The following is a 17,579-nucleotide window of genomic DNA, read 5'->3' as shown; positions in this document are numbered from 1 at the left end:
ACCCCTATACCAGTGGTCTCCAACCTGCGGACCTCCAGATGTTGCAAAACTACAACTCCCAGCATACCCGGACAGCCAACGGCTGTCCGGGCATGCTGGGAGCTGTAGTTTTGCAACATCTGGAGGTCCGCAGGTTGAAGACCACTGCCCTATACGGTTAGAAAAATGATGTCCGGTTGCATCTGTTTTTTTAAGTATACATTTTTAAAGGGGTACTCCGGTGAAAACCTTTTTTCTTTTAAATCAACTGGTGGCAGAAAGTTAAACATATTTGTAAGTTACTTCTATTAAAAATCTTAATCCTTCCAGTACTTATTAGCTGCTGAATGCTACAGAGGAAATTCCTTTATTTTTGGAACACTGATGACATCACGAGCACAGTGCTCTCTGCTGACATCTCTGTCCATTTTAGCAACCGTGCATAGCAGCTGTGTGCTAAGGGCAGCATGGTGGCTCAGTGGTTAGCATTGCTTCCTTGCAGTGCTGGGGACTTGGGTTCAAATCCTACTAAGGACAACAATAAATAAAGTGTTATTATTATTATAATAACGTCAGCAGAGAGAACTGTGCTCGTGATGTCATCAGAGAAGAGAGTATTCCAAAAAGAAAAGAATTTCCTCTGTAGTATTCAGCAGCTAATAAGTACAGGAAGGATTAAGATTTTTTAATAGAAGTAATTTACAAATATGTTTAACTTTCTGCCACCAGTTGATTTAAAAGAAAAAAAGGTTTTCACCGGAGTACCCCTTTAACTTTTCACTCCATTATGAATAGTTTCACTTGTTTGATTGTAATTCCAGGAGAAAAAAAAACTTTCGGCGTGCACTGCGCATGTGCGGTCAAAAACCGTATGGTGCAAACCGGATGGAAGCATACGCACATAGAGTTCTGTACGGTTCCCATTGACTCCCATGTTAAAAGAACCGTATACGGTTTCAATACGGTTTTTCACCCGGACCAAAACCGTGTTAGGGTACGGTTTTGGGTACGGGGAAAAAAACAGACAAAAACGTACAAGACGCAAAATGGACACAAAACCGGATGCATCGTTTGGAATACGGTTTTCAATGGAGAGTCAATGCGTACGGTTTTCAATACAGTTCAGTGCGGTTTTCAAATTGAAAACGTATACGGCAGTGGTCTCCAACCTGCGGACCTCCAGATGTTGCAAAACTACAACTCCCAGCATGCCCGGACAGCCAACGGCTGTCCGGGCATGCTGGGAGTTGTAGTTTTGCAACATCTGGAGGTCCGCAGGTTGTAGACCACTGCCGCATACGGGAACTGTATTTCAAAAATGTGGTGTGAATGCGCCCTAATACAGACCGATACATTACGCCTATTTTTCGTCACATTTTTTTAATACGGCTGTCCGGGCATGCTGGGAGTTGTAGTTTTGCAACAACTGGATGGCAACAGTTTGGACACCAATGTCATATATACATATATATATATATATATATATATATCGTAATACTGTATACATTTATTGTGAGAACTGTGTGTGAAGAGAACAGTCGCTCCATTGTTTACCACTTTATGAACCACAAGAAAAAGGGAACATTTTCAGTTTCCTGTTATATAAGAGGGGGCGGGGCGATGAAGTAGCGCCGAAGCTTCTGATTGGACGATGATAGGAGAAGCATGTACTAGGTGGGAACTGTTGGTCTCTTCTACACAAAGCGCTGATTGGCTCATCCAGACCGGGGGCGGAGTTGGATGTTCCGCCGTTGCCAGGTCTCGGTAAAAAAAAAAAAGAAACGACCCTACCATCGCTCGCCGGAAGTGACGTCTAACCGGAAGCAGGTAACGTTTCCTGTTTTTCTGTCTTTTTTTTTTCCCCTTCCACCGAGCACCGGGGGTTTACGTGACGTAAGTGACGGGACGGGACAGGACTGGGCGGCGCTAGTTGTGTTCTCAGTGAATTGTTGTGTGGGTGCCATGTGGCTGTTGTTGGACTACAACTTCCATCATGCCCTGTTGGAGACTTGTGGTATGAACAGGAGAAGTGTGGGGCTCAACAGGCTGGGACTTATAGTGCAACACTATATGGAAACACACTCGGCATGCTGGGAGTTGTAGTGCATCACCACATGTAAACACACTAGGCAAGGCGGGACTTGTAGTGCGACACCATATGGAAACCCACTCAGCACGCAGGGACTAATAGAACAACACTATATGGGAACAAACCGAGCATGCTGGGACTTGTGGTGCAACACCATATGAGAACCCACTGAGCATGTTGGGACTTGTAGTGTAACACCACGCGGAAACACACTAAGCATGCTGGGACTTATAGTGCAACACCATACAGAAACTCACTTAGAATGCTGGGACTTATAGTGAAAAACACTAAGCATGCTGGGGCTTGTAGTGCTACACCATATGGAAACACACTAAGCATGCTGGGACTTGTAGTGAAAAACACTAAGCATGCTGGGACTTGTAGTGCTACACCATATGGAAACACACTAAGCATGCTGGGACTTGTAGTGAAAAACACTAAGCATGCTGGGACTTATAGTGCAACACCATACAGAAACTCACTTAGAATGCTGGGACTTATAGTGCAACACCATACAGAAAACCACTAAGCATGCTGGGACTTGTAGTGCTACACCATATGAGAACCCACTGAGCATGCTGGGACTTGTAGTGTAACACCTTGCGGAAACCCACTGAACATGCTGGGACTTGTAGTCCAACACCATACAGAAAATCACTAAGCATGCTGGGACTTGTAGTGCTACACCATATGGAAACACACTAAGCATGCTGGGACTTGTAGTGAAAAACACTAAGCATGCTGGGACTTGTAGTGCTACACCATATGGAAACACACTAAGCATGCTGGGACTTGTAGTGAAAAACACTAAGCATGCTGGGACTTGTAGTGCTACACCTTATGGAAACACACTAAGCATGCTGGGACTTGTAGTGAAAAACACTAAGCATGCTGAAACTTGTAGTGCTACACCATATGGAAACACACTAAGCATGCTGGGACTTGTAGTGAAAAACACTAAGCATGCTGGGACTTGTAGTGCTACACCATATGGAAACACACTAAGCATGCTGGGACTTGTAGTGAAACACACTAAGCATGCTGGGACTTGTTGTGAAACACACTAAGCATGCTGGGACTTGTTGTGAAACACACGAAGCATGCTGGGACATCTAGTGCTAAACCATATGGAAACACACTAAGCATGCTGGGACATGTAGTGCTAAACCATATGGAAACACACTAAGCATGGTGGGACATGTAGTGCTAAACCATATGGAAACACACTTAGCATGCTGGGACTTGTAGTGAAACACACTAAGCATGCTGGGACTTGTAGTGAAACACACTAAGCATGCTGGGACTTGTAGTGAAACACACTAAGCATGCTGGGACTTGTAGTGCTGCACCATATGGAAACACACTAAGGATGCTGGGACTTGTAGTGAAAAACACTAAGCTTGCTGGGACTTGTAGTGAAAAACACTAAGCATGCTGGGACTTGTAGTGCTACACCATATGGAAACACACTAAGCAAGTTGGGTCTTGTTGTGAAACACACTGAGCATGCTGGGACTTGTAGTGCAACACCATATGTAAACCCACTGAGTTAACACAAATAGCTAATCAGATGACAGCAACTCAATACAGCAGTTGGCAGTCCATGCATGCTGGGAGTTGTAGTTTTGCAACATCTAGAGATATCGGCATGTTAGGAGTTGTAGTCCTGCACCACCTGAGGATCTGGGCATGCCGAGAGTTGAAATTTTCCAACATCTGGAGGTTTGTGGTATGCTGGGAGTTATAGTTGTGCATCATCTAGAGGTCGGGGTATGCTGGGAGTTGTGTTTTTTTTTTCAAAATCTAGAGATTGAGGTATGCTGGGAGTTGTAATTTTGCAACATCTGAAGGTCAGGGCATGCTGGGAGTTGTGGTTTTGCAACATCTGGAGGTCAGGGCATGCTGGGAGTTGTGGTTTTGCAACATCTGAAGGTCAGGGCATGCTGGGAGTTGTGGTTTTGCAACATCTGAAGGTCACGGCATGCTGGGAGTTGTGGTTTTGCGACATTAGAAGGTCAGGGCATGCTGGGAGTTGTAGTTTTGCTACATTTGGAGGTTCATGCATTCTGGGAGTTGTGGTTTTGCAACATCTGAAGGTCAGGGCATGCTGGGAGTTGTGGTTTTGCAACATCTGGGCATTCTGGGCATTCTGAGAGTTGTAGTTTTGCAACAGCTGGAGGTCCACAGTTTGGAGCTCTATAGACTCGTATATCAATAGTCAACGATAGAACATGAGAGTTTGCTGTAAATAAAGCTTGGTCTTTTTCAATATAACAACAATTTCTTTTTCTTATTTCACAGACACGATGGCGACTCCAGTGAGCGCGCAGTGCTCCAGCAAGACGTGGGAGCTGAGCCTGTACGAGCTGCACCGCACGCCGCAGGTACCCCCCAAGGTAGAGACCGGTAGCTTTTTTTTCTATTGTCTGGTGTCGTTGTCGTAACGATCATCGATGTGTCTTGTAGGAAGCCATCATGGACGGTACGGAGATCGCGGTGTCCCCTCGGAGCCTCCACAGCGAGCTCATGTGCCCCATCTGCCTGGACATGCTGAAGAACACAATGACCACCAAAGAATGCCTGCACCGCTTCTGTTCGGACTGCATCGTCACCGCGCTGCGCAGCGGGTCAGTATGATTGGACCACAGTTCAGGAGCCGTCCTGCTGTATAGTCAAACACATTATGGTAATGCAGTGTTTCCCTACCAGGATGCCTCCAGCTGTTGCAAAACTACAACTCCCAGCATGCCCGGACAGCCGAAGGCTGTCCGGGCATGCTGGGAGTTGTAGTTTTGCAACAGCTGGAGCCACCCTGGTTGGGAAACACTGTGGTAGTGGGATAAAGACTGCACTGGTCGCCTACATTGGGTTGGCTCAGGCATTCTTTACCTATAAGTAATGTAAACTGTAGCCATGGCCCCTGAGACCCCTAGGTGGCGTCCTTTGAATAGTCCATAAATATTTTGTAGACCCATTAAAGGGGTACTCCGGTGGAAAACTTTTTATTTTTTATTTTTTTTATTTAAATCAACTGGTGCCAGAAAGTTAAACAGATTTGTAAATGACTTTTAAGATAAAAAAAAAAAAAATCTTAATCCTCCCAGTACTTATTAGCTGCTGAATACTACAGAGGAAATTCTTTTCTTTTTGGAACACAGAGCTCTCTGCTGACATCACCAGCACAGTGCTCTCTGCTGACATCTCTGTCCATTTTAGGAACTGTCCAGAGCAGCGTATGTTTGCTATGGGGATTTTTTTCTCCTACTCTGGACAGTTCTTAAAATGGACAGAGGTGTCAGCAGAGAGCACTGTGCTCGTGATGTCAGCAGAGAGCTCTGTGTTCCAAAAAGAAAATAATTTTCCTCTGTAGTATAGAGCAGCTAATAAGTACTGGAAGGATTAAGATTTTTTTTAATAGAAGTAATTTACAAATCTGGTTAACTTTCTGGCACCAGTTGATTTAATAAAAAAAGAAAAGAAAAATGTTTTCCTCCGGAGTACCCCTTTAATTAATTTTTTTCAGGGGGATTGGGGGGGGGGGGGTTATGGAGTATACGGTACTTAAAGGTGCACTCCGGTGAAAAACAACTTTTATAAATCCAGTTGTATTTCTTTTCTGTCTGACCACAGTGCTCTCTGCTGACACCTGTCTGTCTGTCTCAGGAACTGGAGCAAATCCCTATAGCAAACCTATCCTGCTCTGGACAGTTCCTGAGACAGACAGAGGTGTCAGCAGAGAACACTGTGGTCAGACAGAAAAAATGCAAAAAGAAAAGAACTTCATGTGGAGCATATAGCAGCTGATAAGTAGTGGAAGGATTAAGATTTTAAAATGGAAGTAATTTACAAATCTTTATAACGTTCTGGCACCAGTTGATTTAAAAAAAAAAATGTTTTTCACCGGAGTACCCCTTTAACCCCTTAAGGACTCAGCCCATTTTGGCCTTAAGGACTCAGACAATTTAATTTTTACGTTTTCATTTTTTCCTCCTCGCCTTCTAAAAATCATAACTCTTTTATATTTTCATCCACAGACTAGTATGAGGGCTTGTTTTTTGCGCGACCAGTTGTCCTTTGTAATGACATCACTCATTATATCATAAAATGTATGGCGCAACCAAAAAACACTATTTTTGTGGGGAAATTAAAACGAAAAACGCAATTTTGCTAATTTTGGAAGGTTTTGTTTTCACGCCGTACAATTTCTGGTAAAAATGACGTGTGTTCTTTATTCTGAGGGTCAATACAATTAAAATGATACCCATTATTATATACTTTTATATTATTGTTGCGCTTAAAAAAAAATTACAAACTTTTTAACCAAATTAGTACGTTTATAATCCCTTTATTTTGATGACCTATAACTTTTTTATTTTTCCGTATAAGTGGCGGTATGGGGGCTCATTTTTTGCGCCATGATCTGTACTTTTTTTTGATACCACATTTGTATATAAAAAACTTTTAATACATTTTTTATAATTTTTTTTTTAATAAAATGTATTAAAAAAGTAGGAATTTTGGACTTTTTTAATTTTTTTTCGTTCACGCCGTTCACCGTACGGGATCATTAACATTTTATTTTAATAGTTCGGACATTTACGCACGCGGTGATACCAAATATGTCTATAAAAAATGTTTTTTACGCTTTTTGGGGGTAAAATAGGAAAAAACGGACGTTTTACTTTTTTATTGGGGGAGGGGATTTTTCACTTTTTTTTTACTTTTACTTTTACATTTTTTTACATTTTTTTTTACACTTGAATAGTCCCCATAGGGGACTATTCATAGCAATACCATGATTGCTAATACTGATCTGTTCTATGTATAGGACATAGAACAGATCAGTATTATCGGTCATCTCCTGCTCTGGTCTGCTCGATCACAGACCAGAGCAGAAGACGCCGGGAGCCGCACGGAGGAAGGAGAGGGGACCTCCGTGCGGCGTTATGAATGATCGGATCCCCGCAGCAGCGCTGCGGGCGATCCGATCGTTCATTTTAATCGCGAACTCCCGCAGATGCCGGGATCTGTATTGATCCCGGCACCTGAGGGGTTAATGGCGGGCGCCCGCGAGATCGCGGGCGTCGGCCATTGCCGGCGGGTCCCTGGCTGCGATCAGCAGCCGGGATCAGCCGCGCATGACACGGGCATCGCTCCGATGCCCGCGGTTATGCATAGGACGTAAATGTACGTCCTGGTGCGTTAAGTACCACCTCACCAGGACGTACATTTACGTCCTGCGTCCTTAAGGGGTTAAAGAAGCCGTCCATGATGTATTTTTTATTTGCTCATTTAGTGCTGCATAGGCTATTATTAGAGAATAATGTAGAGGTTTTTGTGTATGCCTTTTGCTTACCTGTTATAGCTGATGTGGCAGGAATTGAGTTTTCAGCAGTACTGATTGCAATTCCATCACTGAAATAATTTCCTAACTCTGCCTACATTTCCCATGAATCCTCTAGCTTTGCTCAGAGAGGATGTTGTGTCTGATCACTGCAGCTGATCATCTGCTCAAGGTCTGAAATGATATGTCGGTCGGGGTCAGTTTACATTATGCACAGTTTTGCAGAATTTTATTAACTTAATTTTTTTACGTGCTTTTTTTTTTATAGTGAAATATTGCACAATTGAGGAGTTTTATAAAAATTTGAAGCCTTTAGTCTGTGTTTACACGTAGAATTTTTACATCATTTTTGCTGTTATTTTCCAAAATGTGTGATTTCCATAATTACTGTAAATTGGAACAATTTTTATTTTTTATTTTTTTTGTGGCAATCTTGGGGAAAATCACACATTAAACACTGGTTTTCTGTGGTTCAGGCTGGTGATCACATGACCCAGTTACAGTAATGAAATGCATTGGATTCAGCTGTGCTGGAATAAGACTGATGGCGCTGTATGACTGGTGATGGTGAGTGTTGCATGACATTGGCAAAAAAACAAAAAAAAACAGGACTTGTATTTAGAGATGAGCGAACTTACAGTAAATTCGATTCGTCACGAACTTCTCGGCTCGGCAGTTGATGACTTATCCTGCATTAATTAGTTCAGCCTTCAGGTGCTCCGGTGGGCTGGAAAAGGTGGATACATTCTTCGGAGACTCTTTCCTAGGAATGTATCCACCTTTTCCAGCCCACCGGAGCACCTGACAGCTGAACTAATTTACACAGGATAAGTCATCAACTGCCGAGCCGAGAAGTTTGTGACAAATCGAATTTACTGTAAGTTCGCTCCTCTCTAATTGTATTGCTTCTTTATCATCAATTTCAGATCTTGGCATCCCCCGCCATCAGCTGATTAAAGGAGCCACAGCACTTGCAAATTCTGTAACCACTTCAGGCATAGCGCCATACATTCGATAGTGGGCGTAACTGGTATTGCAGCTCATCTTAATTCACAAAAAAAACAGCGCCGGGAGCTTGTGATGTCATGGCTCCGCCCCCTTATGAAGTCACGCCCTGCCCCCTCAATGCAAGTCTATGGGAGGGGGCGTGACGGCCGTCACGCCCCCTCACATAGACTTGCATTGAGGGGGTGGGGTGTGATGTCTTGAGGGGGCGGGGCTATGACATCACAAGCTCCCAGCTCTAAGCATTCGGAACATTTTGTTCCAAACGCTGAACAGCGGAGTACCCCTTTAATTAGACAGCATTGTATTAGGGCCAAGTGGGATAGTGCATTAGATTTGACTTTACAGGTGCCCTGAGATGGGTCCAGAGGGATCCTCCCTATATTGGAATGGTGTTCTGTCTGGTTAAAGTTGATTTTTTTTATATTTTTTAAATCAACTGGTGCCAGAAAGTTAAACAGATTTATAAATTACTTCTATTAAAAAAAAATCTTAATCCTTCCAGTACTTATCAGCTGCTGTATACTACAGAGTAAATTATTTTCTCTTTTGGAACGCAGAGCTCTCTGCTGACATCATGACCACAGTGCTCTCTGCTGACATCTCTGTCCATTTTAGGAACTGTCCAGAGCAGCATATGTTTGCTATGGGAATAAAAAAAATCTTAATCCTTCCAGTACTTATTAGCTGCTGAATACTACAGAGAAAATTATTTTCTTTTTGGAACACAGAGTTCTCTGCTGACATCACGACCACAGTGCTCTCTGCTGACATCTCTGTCCATTTTAGGAACTGTCCAGAGCAGCATATGTTTGCTATGGGGATTTTCTCCTACTCTGGACAGTTCCTAAAATGGACAGAGATGTCAGCAGAGAGCACTGTGCTTGTGATGTCAGCAGAGAGCTCTGCGTTCCAAAAAGAAAATAATTTCCTCTGTAGTATTCAGCAGCTAATAAGTACTGGAAGGGATTAAAGGGGTACTCCGGCGCTTAGACATCTTATCCCCTATCCAAAGGATAGGGGATAAGATGCCTGGTCGCGGGGGTCCCACCGCTGGGGACCCCCATGATCTTGCATGCAGCACCCCAGTTAAAATCAGTCCCCAGAGCATGTTCACTCCGGATCTGATTACCGGCGACCGCGGGGCCGCCCCCGTGTGATGTCACGCTCCGCCCCTCAATGCAATCCTATGGGAGGGGTCGTGACAGCTGGCGGCGTGACGTCACGCGCCGCCTGCCCCCTGGTCACCGGTAATCAAATCCGGAGCGAACATGCTCCAGGGACTGATTATAACTGGGGTGCTGCATGCAAGATCATGGGGGGTCCCCAGTGGCGGGACCCCCGCGACCAGGCATCTTATCCCCTATCCTTTGGATCCTTTAAAATGTTTTAATAAAATTAATTTGCAAATCTGTTTTAACTTTCTGGCACCAGTTGATTAAAAAAAAAAATTTAGTTTTCCACCGGAGTACCCCTTTAACTTTCTGTGTGCATAATCATGTGATTAAAAATGATCATTCTTTTGTAAATCTTTTGGTGTGCGCTATATATTGTGTACTTCTTTTTCTTTGTTGCTTTGTGTATATTTTGGTACACGTGGTAGCACCCTTGAGTATTGGTGTGGATTGAGGCCGCCTACTGCATTGTGTCTCCAGCTGTTTCAAAGCTAGTTTTGCAAAACGGAGAACTTTAATAGTATTATGAAAAGTATAACAAGTTCTGATTATTATTATTATACATTTTTTTTTTTTTTTTTTTTTTTAGAAACAAAGAATGCCCCACATGCAGGAAGAAGCTGGTCTCTAAACGTTCCCTCCGCCCAGATCCGAATTTTGATGCTTTAATCTCCAAGATCTACCCCAGCAGAGACGAGTACGAAGCGCATCAGGACCGCGTTCTAGCGAAGCTCAGTCGGCTTCACAACCAGCAGGCTCTGAGCAGCAGCATCGAGGAAGGCCTCAAAATGCAAGCCATGAACAGGTAGACTGACGGTCCTGACCAGGAGGGCTCAGAGAGGCCACGGCGTATGTCCGTACATTGTAATAGTTGCCCCTTTGCCTATACTAGGGCGCAGAGAGTGCGGAAACACCAGCAAGAGTCGGACAACACCACGTTCAGCGGCGGAGAAGACAACTGCGACAGCCGCTCACACGTCAGCAACCCGTCCGTGCACAGCAACCAGGAGGCAGGACCGAGCCGCAAGAGATCCCGAGCCTCCGAGGATTCTGGGGCGGAGCCAGACATGTCACATGACGGTGGGGTGAGGAGTCCGGATCCGCAAGGAGTAGGCGAAGCAGGCAGCGAAATTGAGCTGGTGTTTAGGGCGCATCCTCTGCTGGTGGAGAAAGATGGCTACAGCCAAACCAGGTGACGCTTCTGATCAGGGAGTTGGTTTAAAACTCGTCGTACCACTTCCCCCAAAAACTGCACCATCCTTGTATTCTTATGGATTTAAAGGGGTACTCCGGTACTAAACAACTTATCCCCTCTCCTGCGAATAAGGGATAAGTGTCTGATCATGGGGGTCCGACCACTGGGATTCCCGCGATCTCCTGCTTGGCTCCCTGGCTTTCCCCATGCACAAAGCTATGTCTACCCCCGCACCGTGTGGATAGGGGATAAGTGGTTTAGCACTGGAGTACCCCTTTAATTTTAATGTAGCAGAGCTGCAGTACCAGACATAGCCTATGGGCATGAATGGTGAAGTTAATGGGGGCAAACTTTTTCCTATCTTTTCCTATCTCTCTTGCATCTATATTGTGAAATATGCTGTTACGTTTCCCTTTGTTCTGGTCATAGTACTTTGGGGTTTGCAGTACTGGGGTTCCTATATACTAGTCCCGAGGTCCAGGGACAAACATGCTCCATGTTGATGACGGTATGTGGCACCTCCTTTCTTAAAAAATCTTTAAAAAAAAAAAAAACTCTCGGCCAAGATGGTTTTCAGATGCTATAATCTACCACAGGTCAGTCCTGGTGAACCAATGAATGTCTGACGTGAGAGCGGACGCTTTATTGGGGTAACCTCAGCTCCCTTACACTCCGGGCTCACAGATGCTCTGAATGATGCGGAGCCTTTTATATTGAGATTCCTCCGTCTCTCCCATGGGAGGACTCTGCTCAGATTTGCAGGTTTTGACCAATTCTTCCTTCCTCCAGGTTTGTAAAGACCACAGCAAACGCCACGGTCGATCATCTTTCCAAGTATTTGGCCCTTCGCATCGCCCTGGAGGAGCAAGCACAAAGAGGCGGAGCAGACGGCGTGACCCTGGGGGAGGTCAGCGAGAAGCAGTATACAATATATATCTGTGCAGGGGCCGCAGGAGGACAATACACAGTGAGTATATTATGTATAGGAAGGATATATAGATGTCTGTGCTCACCTAACGCTGTTTTTTAAGCCCGTCTGACCCATTTGCATTTACATCATAGGTAGAGCGACTGAGTATGGTTTTCACTTGGGTGCTTGGCCTGGGCCATACCCGCCTATCAGCAGCCGACACCAGCCAGTAATGACCGACATTAGAGATCGATCCGATGCCAGTCATTTTACTGTTCAAATGCTGTGATCAATAGCAATTGCGGCATTTAAAGGGGTACTCCGCTGCCCCAGTGTTTGGAACATTTTGTTCCCAACGCTTGGAGCAGGTGGCGGAGGTCGTGGCGTCATGGTCACGCCCCCTCAATGCAAGTCTATGGGAGGGGGCGTGGCGGACGCCACGCCACCTCCCATAGACTTGCATTGAAGGGGCGTGGCATGACATCATGAAGGGGATGACCATGACGTCACGACCCCTGCCGCCCGCACCCAACATTCTAAACGAATACCTGGTGCTGCACAGAGATGGAGGGAGTCCCAGCTGCCGGACCCCCGCGATCAGACATCTTATCCCCTATCCTTTGCATAGGGGATAATATGTCTAGGGGGTGGAGTTCCCCTTTAAACCATTTTTGCTGGGCATTCCTGGATTCTAGTGGTCCAATCGGCACCCCGTGATCTTTTTGGGGCAGCCCAAGTCTGAACCAATAGAGCATCCATCGAATAGATACATGTAATGTATTACATTGCTTTATAGAAGTTATCTAGCAATTGCTTTTAAAAGACCCCTGGGGGCTAAAAAAAAATGTTAGAGTACCTGCCACCAAACTAAACTTTTAATATATTGTTCCTTATGTAATTATAAGACACCTTGCTATTTACTTGATGTTAAAATTATCAGCCTTTATATGTCTTTAATGTGATTGAAAAAAATGGCCACTAGGTGGCTCTGTTCTGTTCCCTTCGCAAGTCAAACAGTTAGTTTGGTCTCCTCCCGGCCTGGCAGGAGACCAAACACAGGAAGTGCGTGTGGAGGGGGCATGGTGAGGTGACTTTGTGCCTGCTGGGGAACGCCCACTTTCTCCTACCAGGAGCTCACACAATGTGAGCAAGGGGAACGGTATGATACACAGCTTTTTAAAGCTCAGAATTTTTTTTATTTATTTTAAAGGCAGGAGGGGTGTTAGGTGTAGTTAGGGAATATAATCTGAGGTAGTTTAGAAAATATGGTTTGATGACAGGTACTATAAATAACTAAATATAACAAAAAAAAAAATCCATCCCAGAAAGAATTAAATAAAAAGTAATAAAGTTAAAATTTATGCAGAAAAAAATAACGGTGCAAAAAATGATCCCTCAAACAGCTCCGTAGGGGGGAAAATAAAAAAGTTATAGGTGTCAGAATATTATGGTAATGCATAGATTATATAAATATTAAAGGAGATGTCCGGCGCAGACTTTTTCTATTCCATCCTGCCCGAGCAGCATAAAAAGACAAAACAAACTTTCACTTACCTCCATATGTTCCCCCGGAGCTCCACAACATCTGATTGGTCGGCCGGGCTGTTTACTTCCTATTTCCTTTAGTCCAGGACATCACATGGCGCTTCAGCCTATCACCGGCCGAGGCGGGACATCACTGGGGCCGGTGATAGGCTGAAGCGCCATGTGATGTCCTGGACTAAAGGAAATAGGAAGCAGACAGCCCGGCCGACCAATCAGATGTTGCGGAGCTCCGGGGGAACATATGGAGGTAAGTGAAAGTTTGTTTTGTCTTTTTATGCTGCTCGGGCAGGATGGAATAGAAAAAGTCTGCGCCGGACATCTCCTTTAATATTGCAAAAATGATTGCCCCAGAAAACACTATTTAAATGTTGTTGTTTTTTTTTTGTTTTTGTTTTTTTTTTTCCAATTTTGGTCTAAAATTTTTTTTTTTCTGGCTTTATAATAGATTATATAGGAATATAAAGGGTCTCAGTAAAAAGTACAAATTGCCCCACAATGTCAGGAACATTGTTTACATTTTGATACATACATTTTTTATCTTTTTCATCCCCTCCTCAGACGCTGAACGGTTCATTAACGCTTGAGTTGGTCAATGAGAAGTATTGGAAGGTGAGCAAACCCCTGGAGCTGTACTACGCCCCAACCAAGGAGCAGAAGTAACGGTGACCCCCAGACGGTGTGGGGAGATGGACTGGAGAAAACAAATAAGACTGATGTTTCTACTGTGTGAAGGCAACAGCAGCCATTTTGGGAGCGCGCAGCAGACTGGGTAGAGACCCTCGAGTACAGTGGAGGCCAACGTTGTGAAGACACCACCCCACCTGCCCCCCCCCCCGCACAGTGAAGAGGGTGTGACAGCCCACCCTGGTGAAGGAGCACAATGTAACAGAGTGACGTGATGGACCCCGCCATGTCATGGGCAGCTTCGCTTCTCTAACCTGCTTCATAAGTGTCACCACAGCGACCCGCCCGCGCGTCCGGCGCACATTCCACTTGTGTCCCGTCAGCGGGCCGAGTCCTCGCCATCCTCATCCATTGTGCTCCTCGGTTTTTTTGTGTGGGATCTCTAATTTATATGACATATATATATATATATACTATATTCTGCTGGTATTTTCCTAAGATTGTAATAGTTTTTATACTAGATCCATTTACTTTTTAGAATTTTCTTTGCTTTTTTTTTTTGTGTTTAGGAAAACGAGCAGCGGCAGCAGCAATATATTACTTTCTCTACCCAGTCTGAAGTTGTGTTTGATGTTCTTCACTAGAGATGAGCGAACTTACAGTAAATTCGATTCGTCACGAACTTCTCGGCTCGGCAGTTGATGACTTTTTCTGCATAAATGAGTTTAGCTTTCCGGTGCTCCGGTGGGCTGGAAAAGGTGGATACAGTCCTAGGAAAGAGTCTCCTAGGACTGTATCCACCTTTTCCAGCCCACCGGAGCATCTGAAAGCTGAACTAATTTATGCAGAAAAAGTCATCAACTGCCGAGCCGAGAAGTTCGTGACGAATCGAATTCACTGTAAGTTCGCTCATCTCTATTCTTCACCAGATAATGGGTGTCAGTCGCCGGGGCACCTGCTTTATGTTTGCTGGCCATACGCAATGGTTTAAACTCAGCCCAACCCTAATTGTAGCAGGATTGGCTGACATTTAATCACTTAAAGGGGTACTCCACTTGAAAACATTAATTTGATTAACTTGGTGCATGAAAGTTAAACAGATTTGTAAATTACTTCTATTTAAAAATCTTAATCCTTCCAGTACTTATCAGCTGATCAGCTGCTGTACTTATCGTGCTACAGGAAGTCCCTTTCTTTTTGAATTTCCTTTCTGTCTTACCACAGTGCTCGCTGCTTACACCTCTGTCCAGAGTAGGAGCAAATCCCCCATAGCAAACCTCTCCTGCTCTGGACAGTTCCTGACATGGACAGAGGTGTCAGCAGAGAGCACTGTGGTCAGACAGAAAGGAAATTGAAAAATAAAAGAACTTCCTGTGAAGCATACAGCAGCTGATAAGTACTGGAAAGATTAAGATTTTTAAATAAGAAGTAATTTACAAATCTGTATAATTTTCTGGCATCAGTTGATTAAAAAAATATTGTTTTCTAGTGGAGTAAAGGGGTACTCCGGTGGAAAACTTTTTTTTATTTTTTTTTTAATCAACTGGTGCCAGAAAGTTAAACAGATTTTAAAATTATTTCTAATTAAAAAATATTAATCCTTCCAGTACTTATTAGCTGCTGAATACAACAGAGGAAATTATTTTCTTTTTGGAACACAGAGCTCTCTGCTGACATCACGAGCACAGTGCTCTCTGCTGACATCTCTGTACATTTTAAGTACTGTCCAGAGTAGGAGAAAATCCTCATAGAAAACATATGCTGCTCTGGACAGGTCCTAAAATGGACAGAGATGTCAGCAGAGAGCATTGTGCTCGTGATGTCAGCAGAGAGCTCTGTGTTCCAAAAAAAAAAAAAGAATTTCCTCTTTAGTATTCAGCAGCTAATAAGTACTGGAAGGATTCAGATTTTTTAATAGAAGTAATTTACATATCTGTTCTGGCACCAGTTGATAAAAAAAAAAAAAAGTTTTCTACCGGAGTACCTCTTTAACTTTTCCTTTCCTTGCCTTTGGCTGTCCGGGCATGCTGGGAGTTATAGTTTTTGCAACAGCTGGAGGCCCCCTGGTTGGGAAACACTGCTGTCTTTTGGCCTGTGATTGGTTGAGGGAGAATCTCATCAGCAGGCAGAAAAGACAAGAATGGGGGGGGGCTGAAGGAAGCTGCAGGGTACTGGGTTAGGTAAGTATGATGCTTAGCTGGCAGAGTAGAGCCTAGTCAGGAAAACGGGCAAACTGCTGAATAGAGTGACTGTGACAGTTTGTTCTAGTGATAGGTGAAGGTCTCAACTCCTGAACCACCACCGATCACAACGTTTGACATGCGGATTTTCACAGCGGATCCGCCGCTGAAGGACCTCCTATATGCTGCCTTTATATGTGCCTGCTTGGAGCGGCAATACGCCGCTACGAGCAGACACACTGCGATGTGCGCATGCGCAGTATACTCTCACATTGCGGCAGCTCTCGGCCTAGCTCATTGAGCAGGGGAAGCAGCCGCGATGTGTGTGAGTACACTGCGCATGCGTGGCGACTCGCACATCGCAGTGTGTCTGCTCGGAGTGGCTTATTGCCGCTCGGAGCAGGCACATTTAAGGGAACCATACAGAAGTCCTTTAGCGGCGGATCTGCAGTGTAAAATATGCTGTAAATCCGCACGTGTGAACTCACACTTAAAAGGATTTATTCCTCTGCAGCATTCACTTCCAAATCTTAGCCAGCTAACGAGCGACATTCAAGACGGTCTCTCTAGAGACAAAATGTCATGAAAAAGTCCATGGGGGAGATTTATCAAAACCTGCCCAGAAGAAAAGTCGCCCATAGCAACCAATCAGATCGTTTCTTTCATTTTTAACAAGGCCTCTGCAAAATGAATGAAGCAATCTGATTGGTTGCTATGGGCGACTGAGCAACTTCCCCTCTAGGCAGGTTTTGATAAATCTTCCCCCCCAGGACTCTTATTAGATTAGTGTTGAGCACGAATATTCGTAATGCGAATTTCTATTGCGAATATCGGCACTTCGCGATTTCACGAATATTTAAAATATAGTGCTATATATTCGTAATGACGAATATTTTTTTTTCACATGCAAAATTTTGTATGTTTTTGTTTTTTCACAACATTTTCTTTATTTGAATTTTGATGCAAATTTTCGCATGGAAAAAAAAAAGTGAATGAACATAGCGAATATGCGAATTTCACCAACATAGGACGAATAATCGTCAACATTTATTCAAGAAACATTGTGAATTTGAATATGGCCCCTGCTGCTCATCACTATGTTAGATTTGTATCAGCAAGATCAACTCTCCGGTGGTTCTGGCCATCTCTACTGCTGCTAGGAGGGCTTTGTGGCTTTAAGAATGGAAGGGGATATTTCCTACAAGAATCACTTCTGTTCTCTGCCGTTTCAACCGGGCAACATTTTTGGGCAATAACTACACTCCATCTTGAAAGCCCAAAGAAGGGAGTTGCCTTACCTCAAACACACAGGAATAGGTAATTTTGTAGCCAATAAAATAGGTCCCCTAGGAAACCTTGCCGATGTAGCAAACAATTTACTTACCGAAATCTTAATTTCCTGAAGTCTGTAGGCAGCACAGTTAGGCTATGTTCACCTGTCGGAATCTCTGTGCAGAATTCAAAGGGATTCTGCTGCGCAGTGCACACATTGGGAGTTCTGATTCCAGTGTCCGCAAAAAGAATGAACGGGGG

General features: G+C 44.1%; 1 protein-coding gene across 4 annotated transcripts; it reads left to right on the top strand.

Annotated features, from left to right (window-relative positions):
* The first annotated feature begins 1,742 nt into the window (after positions 1 to 1,742).
* RING1 (ring finger protein 1) lies at positions 1,743 to 14,474 on the top strand. Of its 4 annotated transcripts, none has more exons than XM_056537943.1 (7): positions 1,743 to 1,806; positions 4,370 to 4,452; positions 4,535 to 4,695; positions 10,182 to 10,397; positions 10,485 to 10,784; positions 11,577 to 11,754; positions 13,801 to 14,474. In XM_056537943.1, the coding sequence occupies exons 2-7, from the start codon at positions 4,375 to 4,377 to the stop codon at positions 13,900 to 13,902; spliced, it is 1,035 nt and encodes a 344-aa protein (XP_056393918.1). In that variant the 5' UTR covers positions 1,743 to 1,806; positions 4,370 to 4,374; the 3' UTR covers positions 13,903 to 14,474. The 4 variants fall into 4 exon arrangements, with proteins under 4 accessions (XP_056393918.1, XP_056393916.1, XP_056393917.1 ...); XM_056537941.1 differs by having other exon boundaries at positions 1,751 to 1,806; positions 4,370 to 4,464; XM_056537942.1 differs by having other exon boundaries at positions 1,796 to 1,872.
* The last annotated feature ends 3,105 nt before the right edge of the window (positions 14,475 to 17,579 follow it).

The sequence above is a fragment of the Hyla sarda genome, chromosome 9 (genome assembly GCF_029499605.1).
Source record: "Hyla sarda isolate aHylSar1 chromosome 9, aHylSar1.hap1, whole genome shotgun sequence".
NCBI classification, from domain to species: Eukaryota; Metazoa; Chordata; class Amphibia; order Anura; family Hylidae; genus Hyla; species Hyla sarda.
Note: the sequence above shows the minus strand (reverse complement) of the source record. Positions and strands in the feature narration are given on the sequence as shown.

Excerpts from the sequence above, each read along its gene's own strand:
- RING1 (XM_056537941.1), top strand. The coding sequence starts at position 4,375 with ATGGCGACTCCAGTGAGCGCGCAGTGCTCCAGCAAGACGTGGGAGCTG. Across the intron at positions 10,398-10,484 it reads AAAATGCAAGCCATGAACAG|GGCGCAGAGAGTGCGGAAAC; the intron begins GTAGACTGACGG and ends TGCCTATACTAG. Across the intron at positions 11,755-13,800 it reads CCGCAGGAGGACAATACACA|ACGCTGAACGGTTCATTAAC; the intron begins GTGAGTATATTA and ends TCCCCTCCTCAG.